Raw genomic sequence first — 27,994 nt, 5'->3', positions numbered from 1 at the left:
CCACGTCCTCAAGCACCACCACCTCGACCGCCGCCGCGCCGCCGACGACGCCGCCGCCACAACCAACAGCAGCCTAAGCGCTGCAGCTCAATAGACGACAACGGATGCCGAAAACGTTCTTGCCGAGAGCGGATTCCTCAAACCAAATATCCCGAACTTTGCGTCCAGCACCTGCGCGGATGTGGTGGCACGGATCCTTGTCCGAGGCGTTGTTATTGCTTCGCCGTCTGTTATTGTTGTCACCGATCGCGTCTACGAGGTCGTCGTCGTCGTCTACGTCGGCGTTGTCTACGTTGAGAGTTTTGTTGTTCAACTTGTTGTTTTTATTGTTGAAATGATATTTTTTTTGAGCGTTGTAGTCGTCGTCGTCTTCGTCGTCGTGACCGCTCGTCCTTATCCCCCTTATTATTGTTATCGTTGTAGAAGGTGATTCTGTTGTTGATTCCGTCACCGTCGTCGCTGTGGTGGATACCGATTGTGTGGTCGGCGTTATTGTTGCTGCTGCTGCTGCTGTGGATGATGTTGCTGTCGCTGTTGTTGATGCCTGTCGACTGGAAAGTCTGCTGCCAACCACTGCTCCTAAATGCAGCGGTTCAGCCGACTTCATTTTCTGCAAGCTCACACGCAATTTGCAGCCGCCAGCCAGCCGACGGTGCGTCACCACTGCGTGAGAGGCTACTGACTGACTGACTGACTGACCGATCGATCGACCGACCGACCGACAGACTGACTGATCGACTGAGTCGCTTCGTCCGTCCGCGTGGAGCCTACTCGCGACACTGGCTCCGTCGACTAGCTCATCACTTCTCACAGAGTCACTTTCACTTGTATTTTCCCTTGGTTAACACTTACACGCACAATCACACTTCACTTGAGAGTCCTCCTTCGCTTGAGCATCGATCGACTTCCTGCATCGGTGCCTTCGGCTACCGCTGTCGTCGCCGTTTCCGCAGCTGCGGCGGCCGCGACATTCACGCTAACGGACGCTGAGAAATCCTCCGACGCTAGTCCTACACCAGATGATATAAACAAATGAATAAACAAACAAACAAACAAACAGGCAGCACTCCGAAGACAATCCCCCGGTCACCGAACACTGACGCGTGACGTCACGGTAGAGGCTGTTCGCTGAATCGCTATCCTTTGTTCCTAGGTGCTGATCTGTCGGTTCGACGTACCCTACAGCCTGAATGTGTGGTGTTTGTTTGTCAATGAAGGTGTCGTCGAGCGGCTGGGAGGCTTAGGGAAACTGCTCGCTGGGACGATGGTGTGTGGCTCGATGATTCAGTCGTTCCCGTCTCGGGGAATTCGACTGCTCGTTTGCATGAGAGGTTGGTCAATCCTCGTCGGCGAATCGGTCGGCTGCTTGCGCGGAAGGTGGCTGGCTGATTGATCCCGTCTGCAGTCGTGGCGAGCGTATTGCAGCGGGACGACACTTGCGAGCCGACTGGCTCGCTGCTGATCAGACGAGCAAGCCGACAGGGATGTTTACGAAACAGACAAATGGATGCGCTGAAGCGCGCGATTAGCTTTCAATCACAATCACTCATGGCAATCACTCGCGAGCTCGTCATTACATTGGCGCGGCTGTGGCGACCAGGCCCCACAGACGAGGAGGAGATTGCCGCTTTGCCGAGCTCCGTCAAGCACGTGTCCGACCCTCCTCCTCGGGTTCTCTCTCTCGATCATCCAATAGGTCCGTCCCTCCCTCCACCCCCCAACCCCCCGCAACCAGAAGGTCGCCGGAGCGAGCATCCACCTCCACGCTTTAGGACCGCTGCTGGGGGGTTCTGGCGGAGAAGCGCGCGAAATTCTCTTCAAGTCCAGCATTCGATTTCCATCAATTCGTTGCGCGACCGAATGTTCCGAGCCACCGGTACGCGAAACCGGTGAAGCCCCGACGACGGCGGAGCCGAGTGCCAGCGGGCGAGCGAGTGTGCAAGCTTGCCACCGAGCAAGACAAGGAGGAAGGGCGAAGCTTCGCGGTTTTCGCTCGCTCGTGTTCCTCAGCTGGCCTGCTAGCTGGCTAGCGAACGAACGAGCGAGCGAGCGAGCGAGCGGGGAAGCGAGTGAGCAAGTGAGCCACCCATTCAACCCGGCAGGCAGGCAAGCAAACGACCAGGCAGGCGAACGTCGGGCGGGCAACCATCCTTCTGGTCTGCTCGCTTGCTCATTCGGCAAGCCGTCTGCTTCTTCGCCCACCAATGTTTTCGCTTGCACTCGACCGTTGTTTCAGAATTTTCCTGGACTAGAACACGACCTGTCCTGGAGCATAGATCGTTGAGAGGCAACGAGGCGCGCGAAAACCGGACTCGATCCGAGAGCTCTGACGGGTTCGTGGGTTCGGTTGATTTCCTCGATAGCACGGATCGGATTTCGTGGGGAGCGGATGATTCCGATTCGAAGAGGTCGCTCCTTCCTCCCCCTAGGGAGCCAGCTCTGATCCAGATCCAATCATCTTGCTCGTCTCCGAACGGTCTTCACGACTGTCTCCTGCCGCTTCTACGCTCACGAGGTCTCTCTCGTGTTGATGTTGATTCTGGTGTCCAACAATATTCATCGTGGGGATGATGATTATCCGCCGCGTCATCAGCGCTCGTACTGAGTTCCCTTTGGTGGGGGTATCCTGAGCTATCGGAGCGCAGTTTCACGGCATCACGGCGTACGCCGTTTCCTGATTTTGTTCCCTGGCATCATCATCAAAAATATATTTTTGAACTAACGGGATCCCCGGGCCGAAACCCTCTGAAACCCTCCTCCAGAACGAGCATGTCGTTTGGTCTCTTTCCGTCGAGATGTCTTCCGATTTTTACTCGCGCGCGCAGAATCGATCTCGCTACTGAGGAGTCACTACATATGCATTTATGTTTCCCTGCGCGGAGTATGCGGGGCCTGAGCAATTATTCGTGCGCTCGGAATCCGCGCTTCTCACGCATATACGTGAACGGGGGGCCAACGGGGACACATATCTCCCGTTGAGGGTCTCCACGGTTTCCGACTACCGACTATTTTCCAAGCAGGTTAAACCGCTCGACTTTCGCTCGGAATCCGCGCTCTTCTCCTGGACGGATTCTCTTCCGCAGTCTCGCGATCGTCTCTGATTCTGCGAAATCCCTTTAGTGTGGCGCAAGCTCAGCGATGACTCCGCGTAGCTATGACCTTTTACCTCATTCTCCGATCTACCCGGGGATCCGCCCCTCTGATCTCACATTTCTCCTCGTCTGTGCTGTCTCGTTTCTTGTTTTTTTCTTTCTTTCTGCGAGCGCTCTTGTTTTCGGTTGGTTTTACTTGTTCGGTGTGTCTTCCTCTCTACCTATAGGAATGACATAGAGAGTCGCACAAACAATCGCTGGTAGCGACGGCTGAAGTGAACCACCTGTGTTTGAATCTTTTGTCTCTCTCCTCGCGCTCTCTCCCTCTCGCTTTTTGGAGGTCGTTACGTGGTTTTTCTCCCCTTGCTGCTGCTGCTGCTGGTAGTGTACTTATCTTTTCCGTCTCCATCTTTCTTCGTCCGATTCGTCGACTGCGCTCCCTTCGTCACCCCTTCTCGCCCTGCTCTGAGTGAAGAAGTAAGCGACCGAACGACACCATCAAAGCAGATACTCCGCAAACAACAACGCCACCAGGAGCAACAACAATAGCATTCATTCAACAGGGTTCGCTTCCTCCGTTCGACCTTATCTGCAGAGAAATAAAGTACTCGCTCCCTCTTCCCCTCTTCGGAGGATTCAACCGTCCTCGGGGGCACGGGGCCGTCAATTTGTCGTCGTGCCCCCCCCCCTCTCAAGAGAGGGACACGTTTTTCGTGAATCTCTAAAAAAAATCTGCGGAGGTATTTCGCGTAGGTTTCCGCGGGAATGCCCCACCCGACGACACCTGACAGCCAGGCGCGTATTCAGGGGTGGGGGGCATTGGGGGCCAATGTCCCCCCAAAAATATTGTTCCATGCTACCTCTGTCGCCTTCTGGAACCGATTCCCGAATTTTCGGGACCGCAGTCATCGTGTGCCCCCCCAAAAAAAAATCCCGGATACGCGTCTGCTGACAGCGGAGCCCGCGACGACCCCGAGGCTCATCAAATAAACACACTAGAGTGCTTTCGTTGACGATCGGAGGAAAAGTACAAGAGCTCATAAACAATTTCGAATCGGCGGCTCGAACGCTCCCAGCGAAGTGCTCGAGTAGCCTCGTCAGCTTCAGCGCGGAGCCCACGGACTCACCTAATTGCATCCCATAGTTCCGGTAGTGAGCGTAGCCGTTGGACACTCGACGTCGGACCAACAACCCGCTCGAGGCGACCTTCCCCTGTGGGCCGTTGCTCATGCCCCACTCGCTAGATGGAGAGCGAACAGGATCCTCGAATCGTCCGGGAGGTGGACGTCCGATCAATTTCACCTCACTACCGATCGAACACAGTACGTTTCTTAAACGTATTCCAAGAAATTGTGTTCTGGAGCTCGGCTCCCCCCTTTCTCTCTTCACTCTCCTCCCGCCCCTCCGTAGATTTTCTTCTCCTTCCGGGGCCATGCCCGCTGATCTTCCTCCGGCGCCCCGAAGCGGAGCTGAGAGCTGATGGATAATCGGGAAAACCTCCAGAATCTTCGACCACGGGATTCTCCAGCCTTCAGATTCACAACAAATCATCTTTGTGCTTGAGGGTTGTCGAAAGTTGAAGAATTTTGGACGCGTTGAATTCTTCAAGCTGATATCTCGTTTCCATTTGGATTTCATTGTCTTAATGGAATGAAGGTGCATTTAGAAAGAAAAAATACTTCATATGGTACCCAGGGGACCCGGCAGAAAGCTGGGGGGTGGCCTCTGCGGATTCGAAAATAATTGATGTGATTAGAGCGACTTCCATGGAGCGCGTGGCGGCTTCTGTTGAAATTGTCGACCTCTCCACTGACCCGCGTCAAGCCCAGCTCGAATCGCGGTATCGCGACGATGGATATTTACCTGATTAGTGCTGGAGTCACGCTCAACCTCCTCGGGTAATTGGGACTGATCACGCACAATCATGGAGTGAGAATTCAGATCACACTTCGAGGGTAAATTCGAGGTCGATCGCGAGAGGACAGCAGGGTCAACATGAAAAACATAATCATATGTACATACATATGTGAGCCTGAAGCTTGATCGCCATCGAGCCCGCTACGATCGTGAACGATGTATTCGAACGGCCTCCGAAGAGCCGCGATTCAACAATCGGCAAAGCGATCGACTCGAAACTCGGAATGGGGAAACGGCAAATGTTCCTTCTCGGAAGCGGGGTATTCCGCGGAAGGCGAGAGCGATCCGAGTCGAAAAACCGAGGCAGAGCAAGGCGAGCCCCCCGACGAGCCAGCGGCCGGCCGGCCGGCCGGCCGCTCGGTCGGTTGGTCGTTCGCTCGCTCGCTAGGAAGTCAACCAGACTCCATTCGGGAAAGACGCTTCCCGCGAAATTATGCGGAAAACTGTCTCTTTTATAAGCTCCTGTTTTTTTCTGCTGCGGATGGTCCCGTTGGTGCTTCTTCCACCGTCTGCGTGGCTCGACGGAGCAGAAGGTCGCTCGGTGGTTTGTGTTGTCGTCCTCTGCGAGCTCGTTGCCTATTTTTTCTTTTTAGGTCGCCGCGCCACTCAAATCTTGTTGGCGCTACAGAGCAGAAGAGCCGTCCGGGGGAATTCCAGGCAGCTCACAAACCTAGCGGTCGGCAGGTCTAAACCACGTCATGCAATGCAATCATACGGGACTGTTGAAAAGACCAAGTCGGATCCCTTGGAGCTTATTTTCATAGCTGTCCGTAGCTTTGTTACTGTTTGCATCATTTCTCCACGCTATTCGGCGTCACGGATAGAGTTGCCCGGATCGGAAGAGCGCCTTGAGAGACGGAGCTTGGCTTCCGCGCAACGCAGATCTTCCGTCGCTCAGCCCCGAGAAGGCGAAATAGGATGAAGTCGTCCTGAATTGGACGGTCTCGCAAAAGGAGGGTCATATTGGAGAGATCATTGCGAGCCACAACTCATGATATCACTGCCTTGTCTCATCATATGCCCCTTCCCTGCCCTCGTCGACGGGGCTGCGTCTCACGCAATCTTTTCTACCCTTGTAATTCCGTCCGCTTCGGCCTCGGACACCTTACCGGCAAAGGCTATCATGTCCTTAGAGGAGCGCATAAGCCTAAAGATACCCACTCGCGGTTCCCCTCGCGGTTCTCAGGGCGAGTCGTCGGGAGTGGTGCCCGGGTCTGATTGCTAATCTCCCGACGAGCGATGATGGCTCGTAGATGCATGAATACATGATGATAGCATCGTCCCAGATTGGACAAGTTGGCATCTTCTGAGTGGCGATCTCACGCCGATCCGAGCATGGAAAAAAATTATTTTGCTCAACCCGTCTTGCGTGGAGGGCCTCCGTTGGAGGCCCGTCGGACCGAATATGGCTATGTAATAATCATGATGAAGAGGATAAGGAAACAAGAGTCCCATTCTGCCGATCGAGCGAAGTTCCAGGATAGCTTTGCGGAGAGTTCAGGAAGGGATGCGAGGGGAGCGCGCAGCTGTAATTAAAGTCAGGGCGGATCCACACGGCACACAATTGGATAGCAGCGGGAACACGAAAGACAGCCACCGTTATGAACTCGAGATCTTGATACGCCCTGTCCGTCGAGCTCCTTTGATGCAAATATACGTGATGAAGAGTGAAGCACACGGCTATCGACGGAGACGTTTCCCGCGGTCGAGATTCAAAGAACTGTTGCAACGAAATATCCCGAAGATGTAGTTCAAGAATCGCTTGAATCTTGAGGTAGCGGCTAATCGCCTACCTCGAGCGAAAGGAAAATCTATCGTCCGAAATCCTCACAAGGAGAGGGTTTCTCTCTCACAATGTAGTAGATGGGTCTCCAGAGGGATGAATGTCGCCGATGGATCAGCCTCCCCCGAACGATGGCGATAGGCGTGGTATTCAGTAGCGTATATAGGGGGGGGGAGACAACGGGCCACTGCCCCCCCCCCCCCAAAATGCCGCCTTCGTACATTGCGGTCTATGGGGGTCATCATGATTCTGCCCCCCCAGAAACCTTGCTGAAAAAAATCCTATATACGCTCCTCGTGGTATTCTTGTCGCTAGTCCATACGTTGTTTTCGGGAATCCGTTAAGGCGGCAATTGGATATTATTTATGCTTTACACCAGCGTTCCGCAATTTTCCTCGTCCTCGTCCGGAGTACCCCCCTACAGGAAATGAAATTCCCCGAGAGCACGCTGAAGTAGACGTCCTAATCATTCTATCGAGAGTTTGTATCCGCAATATCGCCGGCTGACTTTCGGCTTGAAAAAGTCTGATCGCTGCGAGTATCCTCTGGAAGAAGTTCGAGTTACCTGAGGGATGCGCCGACCCCCTACGGAACCCTACACTCTACACGAAAGACTTTCCTCACGCATGTGATCAGCTGTTGCTTCGAAGTTCCAACATCGGGATGAGAGTCGGATATTCCTGGTACGATCCCCCGTCGCAGAGGCTCTATCTGATTTGGCCAAATCTCATACATGTGTCTCATACACCTTCCGCTTTTTTCGTGGGTCTGATTCGGAAACTGCATATGTTTCCCGAAAATACAATTCATCATCATCGCTACGATTTTACAGAGATACAGGGCAAGCCACATAAGTATCTATATTATGCGGGAGACACCAATCAGACATTCCTGCGGATTCAGGTGCCTTGTCTCCTCGGATGACGGGGAAAAACCTCCGGCACGTAGATGTGCGTAGAAGTTCTCTCGCAGCCTGACTCGGTTCCTCAGACGCCTTCCCATTCCTGCAATAGGAGCATGAGACTCGCCAGGAGCTATGATTTCGAAAACTTCGGCCTCGCGACTCCGCGCTTCCAGAGAATGCAAAACTTGTGGTCTGCTGTGGGAGTGCACCGTCGCTTCTCGAAAACATTTCGGGTCCTGTTCCACGGGAGGGAAAATCCCGTCGACCTCGCATGGGAGAATCAGGCACAACGCTCGGTGTCAGATTCGAATGGATTGAATATCTTGAAGAGAAATACCCTTTCTATCCGAACAATGACAGACAACAATGCTCTCGACGCGATGGACTAACGCTGCATCGTCTCGACTAAAGCCGAGCAAATCCCGAAGTGGCCACCGCTCCGCGAGATTCACAGATTGAATTTTTGTAGCCGGTACCACGAGGAGCGCAATGATGAACCGATGAACGAGTGCGGTCGAGCGAGTCTACAGACTTCCGAAACGTTTGATATCTCCCCCTTCTTATTCCCCTGGAAAAAGGACTGTGCAGTTCGAGGCAGGGAAGCGGCGAATCAGTTTCGTGGTACGGTAGTGTATTCGCTCATCTTCACCATCCGTTGTCGCGATTTCTTCTCCGCCCGGCAAGGCCAAAAGAACGATGTGCGTAGGCTGAAAAGAAATCCACCGTCTGCACGCGGGGGAAACTCGGACGATGACTTCAACGTCAGGGACGTGCGGCGGGAGACTGAAACGAGAGATAGACCTACGCAGAAGGAATGGCCGACGTCGACTGGATACCAAATGCCCCAAATGTCACTTGAAATTCGATGCGAGATACGTGTAATGACGTCGATGACTCCGCTCCAGAGACTTCCACCGAAAAGTGGAAAAATAGTATTCCCGCGGAGCGTCGGCTTCATTCCGATGGGAATCTGGGATTATCGAGGTCGGTGGGAAGGTAGGTCGGTAGCTAGGTAATAGCATCGGGGAGGGATAGCTCACATGCGAAATATTTTAGGGTACTCCAACGGGACGGGAGGAGCCGACCGTCTCCACGGAGGGTCCCGTTCGATTCCTCGATCGAGATCGCTACTTCGAGGAGTTTCCTTGATCAACATCGTGGGACGCCACTCGGTGGGTGATGCTGCAAGGGGATCATCGAGGGAGGACGATTGGTAGATTTGTTGGAGTCTCGATCTGCGATCCGGTCGAAATTCAAGTCGGTGGTCCAAGATTCCGGAGCAATCTCTGCTCCAGCGTCGGATGAGAGAATCTATAGTCAGAACGCCCGAACGTTCATACTCGGCGCCTTTTTCGGAGGTATCATAGTGCCAACGACGTTCATTCCCTGTTTTTTCCAGCTTTTTCCACCAAAGGGTGCTCCCCTCCGTCTTAGAGCGATCGGCGCATCTATCCCTGAGCAAAGGATTCCCGATCCCCCCAATGACCGTCCTCCATTCGGTCTAGTAGAGAAGTCGAATTCGGATTCGTACGTGAATTGTCATGTATGCTCAATTATATATATACGGATGAAACTGAAAGCCGTTCCGTCTTTCTCAAGATTTTATGGCGTCATCGGAGTCCCAACCCTCGGAATGATGAGAATAATTTCAATGTGGTGAAAATGATAGTATTCCACGAGAGACGAGGACTTCAAAAAAAAGGTTCCAGGCGTGGGACCCGAGCCCAATCGACTCGTAGCGCGGCGCCGACCAGATAAAATCGCCGCCATTCCGCCACGATGGAATCAATGACGGAGGCGAGGAGTCGTAACGATTTGCTCTCCCGCAGCTAAGTCGCGAAGGGTATAATTGATCGTTAGTTTTCCCTGTCCGAGTTTTCCTGCTCGAGCTCATAAGCAGTCCAGCTCATGGAGCGCAGTCGATCAAAAGCTCCGCATCTTGTAACGATGTGTTGATTTGATTTCGAGGACCGCGTTCAAGTCTTCCCCAACTTAGCTCTAGACAATTATAGCGGTCGTAGGCTCCATAGCCATTCCGCACCGGCGCGGCGCGTCTGTGAATAACAGCCTAAGGCCTGTCGGCTTCTCCAGTTTGGGAATAATCGGGGTGATGGAGCGTGATGATTTCCCCCTCCAGTCCGTGCGTGATCAGACTCCCTGGATTCCGAAACCGGGATTCTAGGACCAAGACAATCATCTGAACGTCGAAGACGTCAGGTAGCCAGTCATGCACCGGAACTCGTCGGTATCGATCCCTTGTCTGGCTCCCCCGGCCTTCGTCCCATCGCACAGAAACCTCATGATATTTCTCCCATATTCCATTTTCTTCATAATACATCACTATTTCAGATGAGCCCGTCGACCACCAGGGTATGACGACGCACGCGCCGGAACCCTCCAACGAGATGGTTCTTCCCCAATCTCGCATGTGTACGATCTCGCCTCCGGTAGATCCTCGTTTGTCAGGATTCGTCGCAACGGCGGAACGAAATCGCAAACGAGCGGGTCTTCTTCGACTTCGTCACTGTCAGTGCAACCGTCAGCGATCGAGCTTCTTCGTCCGGAATATCCGTCATTCGGTTATGGATGATGCGAGCGACCCACAACATTGTGCCCTGCTCGTCTGTAAAGCAGGGCGATCAGCTGGGGAAGCAAAATTAATTACCCTCATGCACATGACTCTTCTTCAGTGAGGTCCTCTGAACAGCGGATATCGCACGCTCGTCCACTGACTTTGCTCGTCGGAAACGAGGGAAATACTCCCTCGTTTTCTTCACGTTTGCGGTAAACTAGCAGAGCAGCCTCGAAGAATCGATACGCTCAGATGACGCGATATCGCCGGAGCATTCCCTGATATTGCCGGGTCCCTCCTCCACGCCGAATGACTAACCAGGGAGGGAAGGGGGAATCTGTAAATGGGCTCGAATATCCACGGTACCTGGAACGTTGGCGGCGTCCTGTTTTCCGCAAATGCCGAAAATCCGGGAGCCTCCCGTCAGGGCGGGTGGTCGGAGCCTTGAGCTATGACGGTTTCATAAGTTTGTACATTGAGCCGCCTTCCCTCAGCTCCGTGCCTCAGCGCTGTGCGGGGAAAAGTCGTCGACATGTCTAGACTCGAGACGCGCGCTGCCGGCGGGTAGCGAGAATCCGCTAATGAAGACTGGTGTTCCTGCGAAGAGGGCGCGTCAATAAGTTCGATATGAGCGACAAGTAATTTATTTGTTCTCAGCCAAGTCACGTGGACGAGGCAAACACACGAGGTAGCTCGCACATTGGGAACAAGGAATCCAAGAGCTTTCAATTCAAGAGTCGTGGATGTCTTGATTCCCTTCCGTTAGATTTCCTGCTCGGCGAGCTTAACACTTTGACATTCCCATTCCATACGATCTGCACCGTACGGAGATCTCGTCGAAGCTCGAAGGTCGGAACGTAAGACACTCGCTCACTCACACCCCACAAAGTTACACCATTCACAGAGGTGGCCATCAATTATTCACCGCGTGATTTTAGCGAGCTTTTCTCCACCCTGTACTCGAGATGCTTTCCCTCCGATACGGCGTTTTACGACTTCGGGAGTCTTGGTGTACTTATCCGAAACGAACAGCAGCTTTCTGTTGTCCGCCTCTGAAGCCCGAGGAGCAGAGTTGATAGATCTCACCGCCTCTCTCATTGTAGGTCTGTGGAGAACGATAATCACCTTTGAGTTGTTCCTCATTGTATATTGAGGAGACTGGGACCTCAGGGAGGTCGATCCCGGCCAGACATGCTGTGCCGTTCCACGATTCACGGGCCATTTGGGTATCACGCGACCACGGAAACTTCCGTGGTACGACATCACCGGCAGCTTGATTCTGCACTTCTTTCATGACGGAAGCGAGGCAATCGCCCCCTTCCGTAGCTGATAATGCGTAGCCCGGGAGATTGTAGGTACCTAATCAAGCAGAGGAGCCCCATCGATCCCGCTCGTCGTGATGTCACCTCGGAGAGGAGATGTACATCGATGTCGTAGAATACGGCTGCCGCGGAGCTCGCGGTGCCCTAATCTTCCGGCAGCCCGGTTTCTGGCAGGGTCGATCTGGGCTCATGACGGCTGGAGCCAGTTCGGCCGGCCGAGCAGCTCACCGGAACCGAGTCCGATCTACCAGGATGCGGGTCACCAAACCTCGAGTGAGCTTCATGAATGATGCGTTGAACTATGTACCTCAACAACTCCTGAAGTCGGCGAGAGGAGGGGCGGCCTGATCATGGGATTCGGGGGAATGAGGAGTGGAGGGAATAAGCTCGGAGATGCAGAAGAAATGAGGAAGTGCAGCCGCTCTCCGCTGAGCCATGCAGCCCCTCACTACTCACTTAGTGTTATTAGAGCGTGGCAATGTCAATTAAGAGGAAGAGCGATGGTCGCCCGCCATGGGACGGATTGGTCTTAGGAAGCTATCGGGCAAGCCACGACTACTGGTTTTCCCGCTTCCTCTTCCGCTAATCCTGCAAAGGATCAGGAGTGCAATTCAGCGATGAGGGGAAAAAATCGAATCATTCAGAGCGCATTTCATGTGTACGTTGCTCATTGCTACTGGCATCCCTACGAATTCGAAGCCGGGTGGAAGAGACGCTCTTATCCGATCCCATCACATATCATTAGTGTTATGATTGAGCTCCACGTCGACGCTTATCGCCCACTTCTTATGGATCTCCGTCTACTACTCTGGCTGTGAGCATACGGATTTTCTTTCGGCGAGGATTTAATTGACACCTTAGAAAATCGATCGATATCTAAATCATTGTGAGTTCTTGGAAGATACTGCGAAGTTATCTTCAGTGGCTACGGCGCCGGTCATCTCCAGGGAGTGACCTGCGAACTCAGGCTTAGAGGTGACAAGGCTTCCCAGACTGACTGGCTGGCTGGCTACCCGACTGTCGGGTATTCAACCCGGGGTCCTGACTCAGAGAGAATCGTGCGGACAAGAGTCTAATTCGATTCCCGTATCATCGCTCCGTATTCCGAAGCCGTAGGACTGCATAATGTTCTAGACTAGCGGGGGGTTTGAGTTCGGCGGCTCGCCGAGATCCCGGGAATCTGCATCCGAATTCGAGTCTGACCAGCCTATTGACGGAAGCTCGGAGTTCGGCTCGAATCAGCCCTCTAGTTCGTTACGCAGCATCTTGAATATCCTCTCAATGAGGCTGACGATCGCATACGGCTGATCTTAGCGAAAAAAAAACTTCTCGGAAACATAGATTACCGATGCTTCGCATTTCTGGATTTTTTCAAGCAGGTACGCGAATACTTGAGAGCTGTGTGGATACAACGATAGACGATGTCGGTGATGCCTCGAACTACACAAATCTATTGAGGACGGAGAATCAATGATGTCTGAAGTTGCGAGCTCTTCTTACCCCTTTTGATTCCCTCGTCTCCGCGAAGCAATGTCCCTCATACGCTCCTCCGCTAGCTTCTCCGTCCCAGATCGCGAGCCCGGGCTTTGCCTTTAATTGACTCCGACTGGAGACGTCGATGGAACTCGGCTACGTCAAAAGTATGGGAATGGAAACAACCGACGAACGTCTCATCGGAATAATTAACTGGAGCCGCAATCGCAGATGCTCGATTGTGGTCGTCTGTGTGAGACACAGCATGAGAACTGAACGTCGTTTAGATCCATCCCGAGATGGCAGCGGGCAGCCAGACTTGGAAGGATCTCGGACTGACTACCTAATCAATAATAATGAGCGCAAGCGTCGCGGCTCATGGCCACGGATCTGTGGACCGCTGTCTATTGGATGGCTCTCCTGAGAGCGTCTCCAAAAACATCGCGTGTCCGGGGAGCTACCTCGGGTATCCTTGTGAATTTATAATCGATCCTCGAATACCTCGGGGAGGGAGTGAATTCCCTCGTAATCGACAGTGTTCGAATTTCAGAAGCAATGGAGTGTGGATCACACTCAAAAAAGACCCGGTTAGGAGCGGTGCGTAGTCGGCAAGCCGTTCGAATAGGCAAAGAGTAGACAGAAGACTCAGGAATCGATCCTATATATCGGATTATCGGCACACCGAGCGTCTCTCGGAGGCTCTCAGTCAGTCACACGAATACATTCTCTCCCGCGCGAGTCGAGCTCAGAAAAGTCCCTGAATTTCGGTTTGAGACTACCTTCCGAGCTCCAGGATCACTAGACATCGCGGGTGACGTCTGACGCCTGTCCAGCGGGGCTCAGTCCTTCTTCGAGGGATCTGTTTTACTTGTACCCAGCCTCCACATCGGCGTGAGCATCCGCATCTCGACGCTAACTACGCAGAGTTCGAACTTGTATACATCGAGTGTGATGCGTACGTATGCGATGCGTCATATTGTCCGAGACTTCATAACCAGCGGAGTGACAATCTCGAATCCAATATCTCTTAAGTCATTATCTGTATGATATATATTATTCATATTAGGTATATGCATCATGATATTTATGTATTTTATTATGCATGACATTGTGTAATTCTTATACATGTGATGTTCATGTATGCTTATATGACATGATATGATAATATTTATTATTCTATTCAATTGCACTCGAAATCTTCTATATTCTTCGTGAATATGAATGTACCGTAAAATACCCAATAAAAGCCCACTACCTATTAGTAGCCCCTCTCCAATACAAGCCCCACCCCTCCGACGGTTCAAAAATATGGAAGCCCCTTTCCAATACAAGCCCTCTTCCCAATACAAGCCCCCCGAAATCAGAGTATGCGAAACGCAGACGGTACTGAGAGCGATTTGTCGATCGCATTGAACGATGAAACAATAACATTCCGAATAAAGGGGATGCGTTTCGCGCTCAAGAAATCTGCGCGTCGATTCCACTGTTGTGCCCGGAGGTTGCACTGAATTCGTTCAAGCCCCGGACGTCAATTGGAACAAGTCTTTCGAACAGAGAATCGAAGAAGAGTACGAAGAATGGTTGCTCTATGGAGAAAAATCGTACACTCCCAAAGGTAATATGCGAGCTCCGCCGATGGACGTGTGCCTAAAATGGATCGTCGACTCCTGGTCGCGACTGACTCCAGAGATCATCGAGGAATCCTTCAAGGCTTGCGGGATATCGAACGCTATCGACGGTACCGAGGACCACCCCATACACGTATTCAAGCCTGATGCAGCTTGTCCAAATGGTCTGGCCGAGCTGATCGAATGCACGAGGAATTTGAAAGTCCGCGAAGAGTCTGATTCCAGCCTCGGAAGAGATGAGGAAGAAGAGCCTATTCTCCTGACAGACGACTTACTTCTCCCCGAACCCGAAGAAACATACGAGAGCGAAAGTGATAAATCGATTTGTGAGATATGACGTACCTTTGTGATGTTGTAAATACCTAAGAGTTTTTAGACCATAATCTATGGGATGAAATAAATGTCTTCGTATGGGAAAATGCAGTTAAGCAGTTCTCCCACCTTTTGTTTTGATCATCGGCGTTCCTCAGTCGAAAAGTAGGGTACTAGAAGCCCCTCTCCAATAGAAGCCCCCCTCCAATATAAGCCCTCCCCAAGAGGCTCTCGAAAAAAATAGACGCCCGGGCTTGTATTGGGTATTTTACGGTATGTATGTCTATATTATATATATCATGTATATGGATGTATATCATGTTTATATAGCTCTAATTATATTCTTCCCTCAGCTCATGTCTCTCGCCTTATATCTCAACGCCCATCTATGAATGAAGTCGCGCCACTCGGTGCGGCCACGTCCAGTCGGCAGACGGGGAATCATCGGTGATAATCTCCGAGAATCGGCGGACCATTCTCATTCCGAGCGAGTCTCCGATGACTCCTCCAGGAGTCTATCCTCGCGAGGATGGAGTTCATTCGAAATGACACTCCCCACAAAAGCTCTAGAGGATTCGGGATGTCTAAACGAACGCTCCCGTGATGCGGGATCGCGCTTTCTTCCCCCGAAATCGCATCTGTCTTGCGTTACGCTGATCATGGAAAAGGCACGCGAAGCAACGATCTCAGATTCGCGAAGTTGTCACTGCTCCCTCCATCTTGTATATTCCCCGAGGTATCGATGTATTGAGATTAAAGTGTTCCTCCTGTCAGGCATCTATCTAGAGAGACTATCTAAATCGTCCTCCTTGACACTGCCGAAAAGCAGGATCGAGTGCGGTTGGCGTCGATAAAGACTCACTCAGTTGGGTGGCGGCTGGATCGGTGACATGGGCTGCTGCTGCTCGAGTAGGGTCACGACATCTATCCGAGCGAACAAGTGACTACCCAGTACTATTTACATACTCGGAAGTCATTGAATATTCCTCTCCGAAGAGATCAACCAGATCCGCGATCGCCGTCAATCTTTCTTCTTCCGACTGATCTCAGCGCGAGACCTCTGGAACAACATCGGGATCCTTCTGTTTCGACGTGATGCGGAAATTCTTTATGATTCATGATTGTCCCCAAGAGATTCTCGTTCGCGGCTCATCTATCTATTCGGGCGGGTGATTATTGTCTGGGTTTCAACGCATGGTTCTCATGCACGGCTGGAAGCGATTCTTTAAGGTCAGAGGGCGGCACGCTTTGATTGGCGTTCAGTCGTTTATTCCCGCATCAACCACCACACGGACGGGTTTCATTGTCGTCGGCGGCGCATACTCTGCAACGCCGAACACTTTCGGTATTTCAGAGGTCAGATATATGGAGTCCTCCGCACATTAAGGGCTTGTACCGCGCTACTCTCGCGGGACTCCCGTATTATCGAGCGATCACGTTCTCGCGCATGGGCTCCGGGACAACTTCAATCAGAGGCACGTCCCGTTGCGGAAGTTCCACCGGAGCGACTATCATGCTGACCGGAGAACTGTGAACCAAAGAATCGCCTCAGATCCCGTCGCTGGACAGGATGTGCAGCTCGGGGCGCATGTGCATTGCGTGGAATGACCTCCGCTCGCATCTCAGGAAAAACCTAGAGAGACCGTGGGGAAGTACTCCACTCAAAAATCCATCGTAGCGTGAGAAAAGACTTCCGACGTAACGCGGACTTTCGTCTACCGAGATTTGTACACGCAACATCCCGTCGTCGAGAGGCCCGACAACCGGGTATTGCACAACAGTCGGAAAAGAAGACTGTCAGAAACTCGAATATCCTCATATGCAGTCCGTTTCGGAAAACTACACGACTGGAGAGTCGGAGTTCTCGAGCAAGATTTACGGACTCTCCCTCCATGAGATGACATCTGCTCGGCCGGCAACGCGTTTGGTCGTGTGTATAACGGGCATTACGGTCCCGGCACGTACTTTCCGAGCCGTATGAAGAGCTGCGAGCTGTTAGATCCCTGATCCTGACTTCTCGGAAATCTTCACCTCAAATTTATGTCGCCAGCTACGCAGACTGAGCCATCCAGAAAGAGGAAGAAAATCTCGAACGTCGGTTTGGTCGAGGGACGAGGTCCACCCGACCCGTTCTGAATGCGTCCTAAATCTAAAACTGCTGCGTTTTGCACGCAAGCTAGGCTCTAAGCTGTCTGTGCTCCTTCTTTTTATCCGGTTGACAGATGGGTCACGACTCGGGCACTCGATGAGCAGCCGTGCCGGAATATATGTTCACAGAGATCATCTCCGGGGGGGAAATCAACGGCGGTCGGCATGCGTCCCACCACTGAATTCTGCTGTTCATGTCCTCCCGAGGTGTCCCAGTGACCGGGACATCCCCAAAGCCCCCGGAAGTTCATCTTGATCCATGAATGTTTCCGTCAGCATACGTCGAAGTCACAGAGTGTCTATCCGCTCTCGCGGATTCCGTGAGTATCCCGCTCTGATCGTCCCCGAAAAGGCTGACGATGAAGGTCGTGAGCTTGAGGACGAACAACGATCGGATCTGTCTTAATCACAGGAACAACCGTGCGTATCGCAGGAAGTTGGTCACTCTACGTGATTAAGCGCTAGGACAGTCGTCAAGTATTCACCGAATTCTCAGATGCGATTCGGAGAGCGAGCCCTCGTCGTCGGCGCTCCCGATGATTCCGCAAAGCTCGTTGAAATTATGTTCCACGCAAGAGGTGAAATTTTCGAGAGTGCGATATAAAACCTCGGTCCACTGTGCACGTAGCGACAAAGCCTCGAAGGATTGAGAGTTGAGACCGATTCCTCTCGGGCTCCGGATCGGCCTGACAGGACCCGAGAGTTTTCGTCGGCTACCAAAGCGGATCCGATCTGACAAATATTCTCTCACCGGACTCACTCGCGACAATAATCTGGAGCCCATCAATTTTCGTTCTGGGGACCATTTTTGTCTCTAGGGCTCGTTAGGGTCTTCTTTCGAGCTGGTCCCTCGCTGCTGCCTTGAATATCCTGGTGGTGCTCGACCTTCCCGACGGGCGCAGTAAGGATTGGTTACTCGAGGTTCGATGAGCTGGCCTGGCGTTCGCATCGATGCTCGCCTCTCCGTCCACCGCACGGTGGGAAACGAATGCACCACGCGGTTCTGCGGGAGGGAAGGACGAGGTATCGCCTGCACCGTCGCGTATTCTTCGTCCTTACACCAGACGGTTTTCCCATCGTCGCCGACTGGCTTGCACTCTTCCTCGCGGGGTCTCGGGAGCGGTGACCAGTGAACCCGCGTCGCAAATAGGCCCTGAGTCTGCCGAGGTAAGCTGCAGCGATTCACATCACCGCCTTTTTTCCTGTCCGCTGATTTCGGGAGAATCTCACGGCGGAGGGTGCTGTCCATCAGACTCTTGCTTCAAATGAATCGATTTGCTCACTTCTCATCGGGTCGATTGTTCGGATATGTTCCAACGATTGCATCGATTTCCACCGGGAGAACCCTACGCCACGTTACCTACCGGAGGGATGCTCGACTACTTAGCGCAGCTTGCACACCGCGCACGGAACCTGCGTTGTCGTGACAACGCCGCTCGAGCAAATGAGGCCAGCTTCGATCCTGGCTACCGCGGAAACATGAAGGCGACCCCGAACCAGTCGGATACACTTGCTGTGTAAAGAGTGGTTCGCGGTCGCATTGTCCCAACCTAGGCACTCAGGACATCGAGGAGGCGATGTCCAACCCTAGCGGGGGCAGAAAGCGAGCAAATCTGCATTCGAGGGTAAACGAGAAGAACCCAGGGCACGGTTGTGGGTGCGGTCGGATTTCCGGAACCTCAATCGGGCATGATCAAGAACAGTTCTCATATTTCTGCCATCATCTGACGATTGAGCGATCAGCAAGGCTCCAAAGAAGCCCTAGTTTCCGTTTGTAGAGACTTGAGTTCCTCATTCGGAACGGGCCGCGGATGGTCTCCCATCCGCGGGCAGCCTCTCGGCGAGATTGGACTTGTTGTCAGATATTGTATTTGGCTTGGAATGAATCTGATAACCTCGGTGACCTGGTCAATGTCTATCCGAATCCGAGTCCTCCTGGGTCTCCGAATTCCCAGATACTCGGCTCAGGAATACGAGGTTCGTGTTCTGACGTCGGCTTCCTACTCGACTCTTCTCGACTCGTGAATTATGAGCTATCAACCACGATGGGAGGACTCCCCCAACGAGCGGTAGGTCTCTTGGTGCCTTCATTGAGGGACTGGCACACTCCTTCCAACAGAGCAGCCCTACTCCTTCGGTGGTCAATTATTCGAGTGTCGACCTTCGAGACCATAATCGTCGGGCATCCTCCCATTATTATTAATTATTATCATTGTTCCACCCTCTCTCTCGTGCCTGGAGACCCTCCAGTACGTTCAACTCCAGTACCGATCGATGGACATAATCTCACTTGTGTGCAAGAATACCGGGCCAGCCTCGAAGCAAGGCATGCGACGTTCCGATACGCAGGGAGCGCTACTTGACAGCCGCGAATTCAAGGGGTCCCACATCACGCATCGTTCGTGCGTGCCCCTCGTAGGCCGGATTGAAGACTGACTCTTGAGTCGCGATAGATACACTCGGGCCGACGATGCGGGTCTCTAAGCTTGGCCGCCGATCTCCTCCTCTCGCGTATTCTTGCTGTGTGAGTCGATAGCCCCCACTTACTTTCGAGATCCTGCACAAAGCAGGGTTCTGGGGATATATGCAGGTGAATGTCTATGGGGGAATCGCGCAATATCCTGTGACCCTCTGGGTTCGGCGCGAGGTAGCGACTGTCGCGGCCGTTCCAGCTCAAAGGAGAGGGGATCATCATCAGTCATCAGCCCATCAGAGTTCCTTTCGCCCGTTCATTTCTGGGTCCGTCTTCCGGTCTCGTTCTGCAAGTCTCCGGTATGATTTCCGATTGGGGGAATGAATTTGTTTCCTGGAGCACCGGGAGTTCGGAAACCCCATCTGCTGACAGCCCGTTCTCTTAATGAGAGGCAGTCGATGAGAGCTCAAGTATCAGAGTGCGGAGGAAACGTATAAGTCTACACTAGAGGGGCGCGAATCGCACGTTCACACCGATTCTCAGAGATGGGGGACGGACCCATGAGGTCCGCCTTGTCCTCACGGCGCTTCATAGAGCGGGAGCGATGAGCGGAGATTTTCTAGGAATCCTTACGTTTTCATACCATCTCTGGAACGAGGGGGTCCTCCGCTCCGCATCTATAAATATTGCCTCAAGATTAAGGACCGTCATGTCGAATCCGACAAGAAACAAACGCTTGCTGTCCATGCGATCCGCCCCTGCAGAAATGGAGGAACGCCTGCCGAGTAGAGCTCAAAAGTACGGAATCGACCGAGTGATTAAGGCCGCCGAAAATTAGAGCGTACTCGGATGCTCGACTGAGGAGAGACTACGCCAATCCCATTTCAGAACTTTATTTCGTCGACGATTTCTGCTGGTTGACGCACTCTAGCATCGATCTCATATGCGCCGTTTGAACCAATATTCCGAAGATCGTCAATGAGTTTCTCAATGCAGGTTCTTCCCTGCGCGAAACTCCGTTCCTGGACGTGGAAATGAGGCATGATTATTCCCCCCGAAATCTCGATCACCCGACCGATCTTATCATGAGGTCCAGACTTACTCTTATATTTGCCCATCGCTCTCAGCTCCTCTTCCAGTTGTTGTCTGAGGAGTTTCTCATTATCGAAACTGTAGAGGCGATCCTCCAATCTGTGTAGCACCCACTCCTTGGCTTCCATGATCACTTCGATGTGACGTTCCCCCCTCGAATTTTCGAAAGAGAGGGCGATCTACAAGTTTTTATAAAGTCAGTTACTCTGCCGTCCATCGGAGCTCAGATCCGTACTCGACGGCCATTACCACCACCGAACTTTATTCGAAACTCACTCGGTCCTTCTCCTCGGCGTCACACCATTTTCGCAGGATCGTAGGAATATGCTCCTGATATTCATGCAGGAACTCGATGTTCTTGATGTCTCTGACGTTGAGAACCAACTGCGAAAAGCGTGTGAGGTCGAGATATCGGGGGTTCGCGATGAATCGAGATCCATATAATGCTTAGAATGCGTTCATGGAGGGCACAGAGAAATCTCCCTCACCGGTACACAGCTCCGGGTGGTCCAGAAGTTCCCTTGTCCGTGCTCCCTCCCGCAACTGAGGCCTGTTATTGCACATATGTCGTTGGTCACAGCCAGCTTGCTGTATGTTCCGATAGCCGCGCTGGTTATTCTTTGTATCATTTCAGGTAACTTTTTTTGCAGCGCACATTCCCGCTTGCATTTCGGCAGCTCAAGCGCCCGGATCTTTGTGCCGAAGTTCATTGCACAGTAACGGATGAAGAGCAGAACATGTGCACCCATGCTCGGGTCGATTTCCTTCGCAATAGAATAGGTAATTAATTAGACACTTCGCTTGAAGGACTGCGAGATAGACCGCTCTAGATAGAGATCTCACCAGCTCGTGGATGGTGGATTTTCGGCTCTCCTCGAATATGCTGTGGAGACATTCGTTACAGGTGCTGAACTCTCTTTCTGAGCCCAGGAGACCCTCGGCTTCCGCCCATCTCTTGATGACAATCAACGACTTCATTTTGTCCTTGTAGTTGTCATTCTGGAATTTCTCGGACATGGCTTCCGTGATGCGGAGCGCGATGGGACAGTTGGGAACTTCTTCGAAATAATCCTTGTTCACCTTACTACAGTCTGAGAGCTGGTCGAAGACGATCCACGGAGCCCTGGATACAATTCCGAGTCAGACCGGGAGTTGACTTAATTTGATGCTGCGAGAGGAATCTCCATCGGAGGGGAAAAATCAGGGGATCGCGGAGTTTCTGCGCGGACTCACCCATAGAAAGGCGTCAGCTTCTCGCCACCCGGGGGGTCGTAGACGAGCATGTATATCGCCGAGGCAAGCAGCATTTTCTGATCTTTATCACCTCGAGTCATTCTTTCGAAGTCTTCTTTCATTTTCAGATTGAGGAAAAAACGCTAAACGGGAGATCATTCTAAATCAGGCGACGGCTGAGAGCTCCACTCGTTCGCGACAGGGCCATCGCCAGCGAAGAATGACTCGAGACTTAACGGAAGGACTATTATCGAAGACTGAAGGGAGAGCATTTTGTGGGAGGTGGACTTCGAAGATACTCACTTGGCGCTCCAGCTGCTCCTGTAGTTCTTCGAGATCATGAAAGCTCTTCGACATGTATTTGCTGACCTGGGTAACGATGCTGACCATAATTTCAGCCTCGCTCTGTATTCCCATGCGCCCCATGATATTGGTGAGTCGATGCTCGTACTTCTCCACGAATATTAGTGCATCCTGTTTTTTTTCTTCCCAGCCTTCTAATTCGAAGTTCTCGTTCACGTATCTCTCCTCACATCCGCTAGAACCCTGTTTCACAGTGATCTCCAGGGCTCGACTGGCTCTATACAGTTTCCCCAAGACCTTTTCGGAGCTGGAAAATTCTATCTTTACTCCGACGGCCGCGTAAGAAGTGAATCATCGAACGAGCAACTTTAACTCCCCTCCCGCCTTGCCGGGAGAGAATGAAAACATCGAAAACCCTCCGAAGCGGACACTCGGAATCGATTAATTATTGTCTCACCGATAAGTAGCCTTGTGATCCTGCTTCTGCATGAAGTCAGGGTAAACTTTAACGACCTCGCTGGGCTCCAATTGCGTGAGGCGGCCGGTCTTCGCGAAGTCCAAAGTCATGCTGACTTTCTCCGCCAACCTGAGACACTTGTCCGAAAATATGCCTAGAACGACGGAATCGATCGTAAGGAGCTCCGGTCCAGAGACCCCTCTTCAGAAATCGGCGGCCGGAAAAGCTTCCCGCAGGGAATGATCGCCGGCAGGAAGAATTGCGAGGACTTCCGATATACGCACCATCTTCCTCCCGGTCGGCATGCGCGAGGTGAGCGTTGCTGATGGTGCCTTTGTTGTCATTCAGAATGAATTGGCAGATGAAATTGTAATAATCCTCCAACTCGAGGCTTTCGCTCGGCTCGGCCGGGGCATCATCAAATATCATGGGCCTATGATTTCCGTCCGGTCGGGGCGATCTTTTACATTCCGCACATGGACATTTCTTGAAAAGAAGAAGAAGGTGACCCTCCCGTATGCTCGTGGATGCTTTCATGCACGGTCTCCCACACCCGTCCTTCCTGGTTCGCTCCAGAAGAGCCCGGGTTGAAACTATCCAACTCACATCGAAGAAGAAATTCTGGTCCCAAATGACAGCGTATTCGTCACCGTCCAGATCCGACCCGGCCATCTCATTGGGATGCGGTCGGGGACCTTTTTGAGGGAAAACGATGACGTCGACAAGATGCGCCAGTTCAGGAATGTCAACGGCCTCCAACATTCGCACGTCTCCCGGATGTACGCAGGGGCATTTCGTCACGAGAACTCGGCCTAGATTCATTTTCGAGACGTCAGTCAGATCGAAGAAAGACTCCTGGATATTCGGCTCCGGAAGCCTCCCCGGCGACTACATGAGTCATCAGGGCGCATTGAATCGACTTGAGCTCTTTACTCGCCTTTAACGACTTCTGTCCCGGCTTGACGAGGAACTCCATCCTCGTCAGTGTTATTGTCCACTTTGATATCTGGTCCAGACGTATCCTCCCTAGGAGTGTACCTCACATAGACTTGGCCGTATTCCAATTTGCCGGTCTCATCGATAACCCCAAGCAAATTCCTCCCAAGACCCCAAGGGATGGAGATGCGGGCTTTGTCTCTGAGGTTCGCTGGAAAATCATGAGCATTCGTAGAGTGAGATAACAAGACCAAACGCGATGAATAGCGCTAGAAGTTTCATTCGGCTTCAGAGTGTGAAAACGGAGCAAAGTCTCCTCACTTATAATGTATCTGTAGAGCTCAATCAACATGGCCCGGAAGTATGGATCCCGGACGACCGACATTCCGAACTCGCGGAATTTCGAAAAATCTATCACACAATCGGGATCTTTTTTTATGGAGGCTGTCAGCCTTTCGTGAGCCTGATTCTCGAAAAGTAGAGCGTCCGCGAAATCGATGATGTTCGCTTCCTGATAACGCAAGAATATCTCGGCCGGGACTCCGAGCTGTTCCAATATGGTAATAATCTGTTTGTTGAGAGTCAGGCTTCCTGAAATGATACGACGATGTCTCCCGACGAAATAAATGATATCGAGCACGGGTTGAACGGGAAAATTCGGAAAGATAGAGGGAAAATGCACTCCTACATGCTGACTTACTGTCTTCCGAGTATTTGATCACTTCGAAAGAAGAGCTGGATGTCGAGGCGAATTTGACCATGGATTTTCTCAAGACCAATCGCCGTCCCTCGAGACAAGGGTCGAAGGCCACCATTCCTTTGGCTCCTCGGAACCGGATCTTATTTCCCGATGAAAGACAAGACGGAACAATCTTCGGTCAGAGATCCCGTGCAGTAAAGATGTGGCTTCGCCATCCTTCTGAGGTCGTCTGGACCCTGAAGTCCGTTTCTCCGTACGTATACTACATATATGTATATGGGGGGACTCACTTGGAAAGCCGACGGTTTCTTGTCCCTGAGACTGTCTTTGAGAGCTTCGCAGACGTCATCCCTGAGTTCCGCGGATATTTTACCGATGCCGTCACTGAACGTGTACGGCTTATTGGATTTCTCATGCGCACCACCTGGAAAGATTTCCTTTCACTTCCCGATCGTGTCGGTAGTCGAGGAAAATGAGCGAAACTCCGAGACTCGTGAGTCTCATGACACGTTCTGACCTGTGATGTCTTCTTCTATTGTACATTCATCTTCGGAAACCTTGACCGTCTCGATCGTACTCGAGAAGCACAACCCCTCCCGCGCCATCTTTTTGCCGACGTTCTTTATATCATCGAATGATCCCATTTCTTCCCGAATCGACTTTGAATCGCGACCCTTGAAATCAAATTCACTTTGAATCGGTCGCTGCCGGGATCACAATCGATTCTCTAAATAGTTTGCTTGCTATTCGATAAATTCGATTCTCTAAACGCATAAATCGAGGGCGCGTACATGCTCGTCCTTGGCGTAGTACCAACAACCATGATCGCGCAGTTGCGACGAGGACGCGGCCAAGTACTCATAGGTCCTGTTCTCAATTTCGATTCCATCCCTGAGAAATCCCTGCGAAAAATCCGCGACCATCAGAGTCCCCCCAAGAGGCATGGAAAATATGTGCTCCGAAGGGGAATCGGAGAATTGGGCTCGTGGGGGCGACTCACTTTGAGAAAGTACTCCAAGAAATTACGACCCTCCTCTCGAGTCAGATTGTGCGTCAATTTCTCAAGATTGTCGTCTCGGAAGGCGACTCGTAGCATGTAGTCCCTGCTGACTTGTCGCAGAATCCGATTTTCGCCGTGTTCCTCCGGAGGACGCAAAATGGTCCGTGAGGGTGTGAGGAATACCCTGTGGGTACAATGACTTGCCAAGAGCCGCAGGAACGACGGTCCGGGAAGGATCTCGCGGGGGTAGACTCATCGCGAGTGTTCAAGAAGCAAGAAAGATATTTCGCGAGGAACAGATTGCGAAGTCGAAGGCTATTTTACGTACTTGTATATGATAGCCATTCCCTGTAGACTTCTCTCACTGTCGCAGTCCGCGATCCCTTTACGCTTCTTCTCCCGCTCCTGAACCCGGAATTTTCGGAATTGGGAAGGGACGGCGTCGGTGTACAGGAGAACATTACCCTCGTCGATAGCCTTCAACAAGCTGAACATCGTCTTCTCGAAAAGCTCGTGGTTTCCCTCATATCGTGCGAACTCTTTCAACAGCTCGAGAAACTCCCACACCTTCTCCCTGCGGTGGACTCGATGTGGATTAGAAGACATGTGAAACACCTCTCCAGCATGACGAGCTCCGTGCTCCTCGAATTACTCAATGTACGTCTCCTGAACTCACCTGGAGAGGGTCGCCAACTGTCTCAGTAGATCGAAAGAGATCAATTTACAGGCTTCAATGGCATACTTTGCTCTGAACGAGATCGATTCGTCGTTGTAGAACTCGTGCATAATCCCGTTGAGCTGCAAAAGCGCGAATGCGTCGGGAAAAGACGACGAGCTCGTTGGGCAGGCTCGATGGGGATATCGATCGAGAAACACGAGTCCTTGCAAGATCTCGGTCGACTCACTTCTTTGATCGCAGATTTGAGCTTCGGCCTCGTCCTGACCGACGCAATGACGCTTTCACTTCGCTGAAGCTTCGCAACTATAGTATGCAGCCACCGAAGCACTCCTTTGGCGTTCTGCCATTGCAGTCTAAGAACGTTGCAACCTCCGTAGCGGCGAGAAATGATCCGCAGCACGCAGTCTTTTTCAGCGCAGCCCATCAAATGATGACGATGGTATTTCGGTCGTTTCGATTCCCCCTTCGATTCGGACAGGATTGCGGGGTGAGTTATCCGCAAGTATAGGTTGGTCTCTCCTTCTCGGAGGTCAACGATCGCACGCGCGACCGACGAATAATTCACTTCCAGCTTCTGGCTCGTCTTGCCGCCATTCAACTTCTTGCAGGAATGTATCATGTCGATGAAGATCGAAAGTTTCTTGTGAACGTGGTCGAATTTCGCCTGGAATGATGAGCGGGTTACGAGTGTCTCCGGAGACCCGAGTTAGACTCATCCGTCATATAAACTGGTATAGCAGCAAATTAGAGGCATATTCTTGTCGGGAATAGGTAGCTCTATTTTTTTCAGAGACGGCGAGAACGAGAGGAAAACATAACGCTTGCGAGCTCCACCTTAGCAACTATGCCGGATTTCCACGGCCCTTTTGCATCCGGGATCGTGCAAGGGATGACATCCTCTGGATAGAAGTCTGTCAAATTCATGATGATTCCGAGTGACAGCTCCTTCACATAAAACTCGTCTCGCACCAACCCCTTCTCGATTCCTTCGAAGAGATCTTGGTCCGAGCCACGACTCAGCCAAGCTTCTAGTTCGGGGGGAGCCGTACACCATCTATGGTAGAGATAAGGCAGCTGGCTTTTCGACGGGTTCTTTTCGTCTTTCCGGAACTTGACGAAAAACTTTGCCTCTGCAAACGGAGCTTCATAGATGAGTCCGTCACCCTGTTCTCTAGAGCGTGACCTGCGTCCTCCGGTGCGATGAATCACGATCGGTTTCACGAGACAATGGTCTTCAATGCGGAGCCTATGTTTCTCACGATCTAGGAAGTCTGACACCGGCGTAACCATCTTCTCGAAAGCTGCCGTAGAAGTTTCTGACTCGGGTCTGATGAAGCTGACCACCAGCAGGGTTTCCTCGTACTCTGCCATCTGGAGGAAGAGAGGAAAACACTGACTCCGTGAATGAAGATGATCTCAGAATCGATGACCTGTTGGGTCTCATTTCCAGTCAACGGTAAGTAAAATACCGTAAGAACTGCTGGATGGTTCTCAAACCCTGCGCTCGAGGAAGCCTGAGCTCTCGGTGGCGGACCTATTTTCTCCTTGGAAAACGGAGCAGCGGACTTGCTCGAAATGTTCGACAGCGTACGAAATCGAAATCTTCAACTTCCCACCGTTGACCTCACTCCGGGAGCTCACGCTCGGAGCGGACTTGGAGAAAGCCGATGAGCAGGAGGAATCCTTCAACCCACGAAAAATGAACTTCCTCGATACGCGAGCCACGAATGCTCAGAATTCATCAAACGAAATTCAAGTACCGTGGCACCCCTTCCGCTCAGGTTGTGTTCCAATGTTATGAATCATTCGCCGCGCGCATGCACAGAAAGAGCGGTGTGGGGCGATGGATCTCACCGGGAAGTCCCCGCCGTCCTCCGCATCAATCAATGAAGAACTACCTGAGCCCAGGTGTTCGGAACGAGCGAGCCTGCAGATACCAGAAGGTCTCTAACAGCTGACTGCGAGACACCGCTCGCGAGGCTGAAGACCGGTCTCCTGTCTTCACTTTCGAAATTAGTCCCCGTCTATCC

General features: G+C 52.0%; 1 protein-coding gene across 1 annotated transcript; it reads right to left on the bottom strand.

Annotated features, from left to right (window-relative positions):
- Positions 1-73: 73 nt before the first annotated feature.
- On the bottom strand, positions 74-27,335 carry LOC100901126 (uncharacterized). The gene is made up of 22 exons (XM_029111849.1): positions 27,224-27,335; positions 26,799-27,094; positions 26,191-26,628; positions 25,962-26,083; positions 25,614-25,859; positions 25,286-25,469; positions 25,077-25,187; positions 24,803-24,959; positions 24,576-24,709; positions 24,286-24,424; positions 23,907-24,176; positions 23,621-23,796; positions 23,256-23,537; positions 22,934-23,135; positions 22,650-22,803; positions 22,193-22,499; positions 21,890-22,032; positions 21,500-21,779; positions 21,145-21,420; positions 20,933-21,040; positions 20,667-20,835; positions 74-432 (listed from the first exon to the last, which is right to left on the bottom strand). The coding sequence occupies exons 1-22, from the start codon at positions 27,333-27,335 to the stop codon at positions 74-76; spliced, it is 4,665 nt and encodes a 1,554-aa protein (XP_028967682.1).
- Between the last annotated feature and the right edge of the window lie 659 nt (positions 27,336-27,994).

This window comes from Galendromus occidentalis, unplaced genomic scaffold (genome assembly GCF_000255335.2).
Source record: "Galendromus occidentalis unplaced genomic scaffold, Mocc_1.1 scf7180000077474, whole genome shotgun sequence".
In the NCBI taxonomy this organism is placed as follows: Eukaryota; Metazoa; Arthropoda; class Arachnida; order Mesostigmata; family Phytoseiidae; genus Galendromus; species Galendromus occidentalis.
Note: the sequence above shows the minus strand (reverse complement) of the source record. Positions and strands in the feature narration are given on the sequence as shown.

Bases quoted from the DNA above. Each gene is read 5' to 3' on its own strand.
- LOC100901126 (XM_029111849.1), bottom strand. From the start codon at position 27,335: ATGGCAGAGTACGAGGAAACCCTGCTGGTGGTCAGCTTCATCAGACCC. The intron at 24,425-24,575 runs GTGAGTCCCCCC...TCGGGAAATAAG, and splicing joins AGAAACCGTCGGCTTTCCAA to ATCCGGTTCCGAGGAGCCAA. The intron at 21,421-21,499 runs GTGAGATCTCTA...TCTATTGCGAAG, and splicing joins AATCCACCATCCACGAGCTG to GAAATCGACCCGAGCATGGG.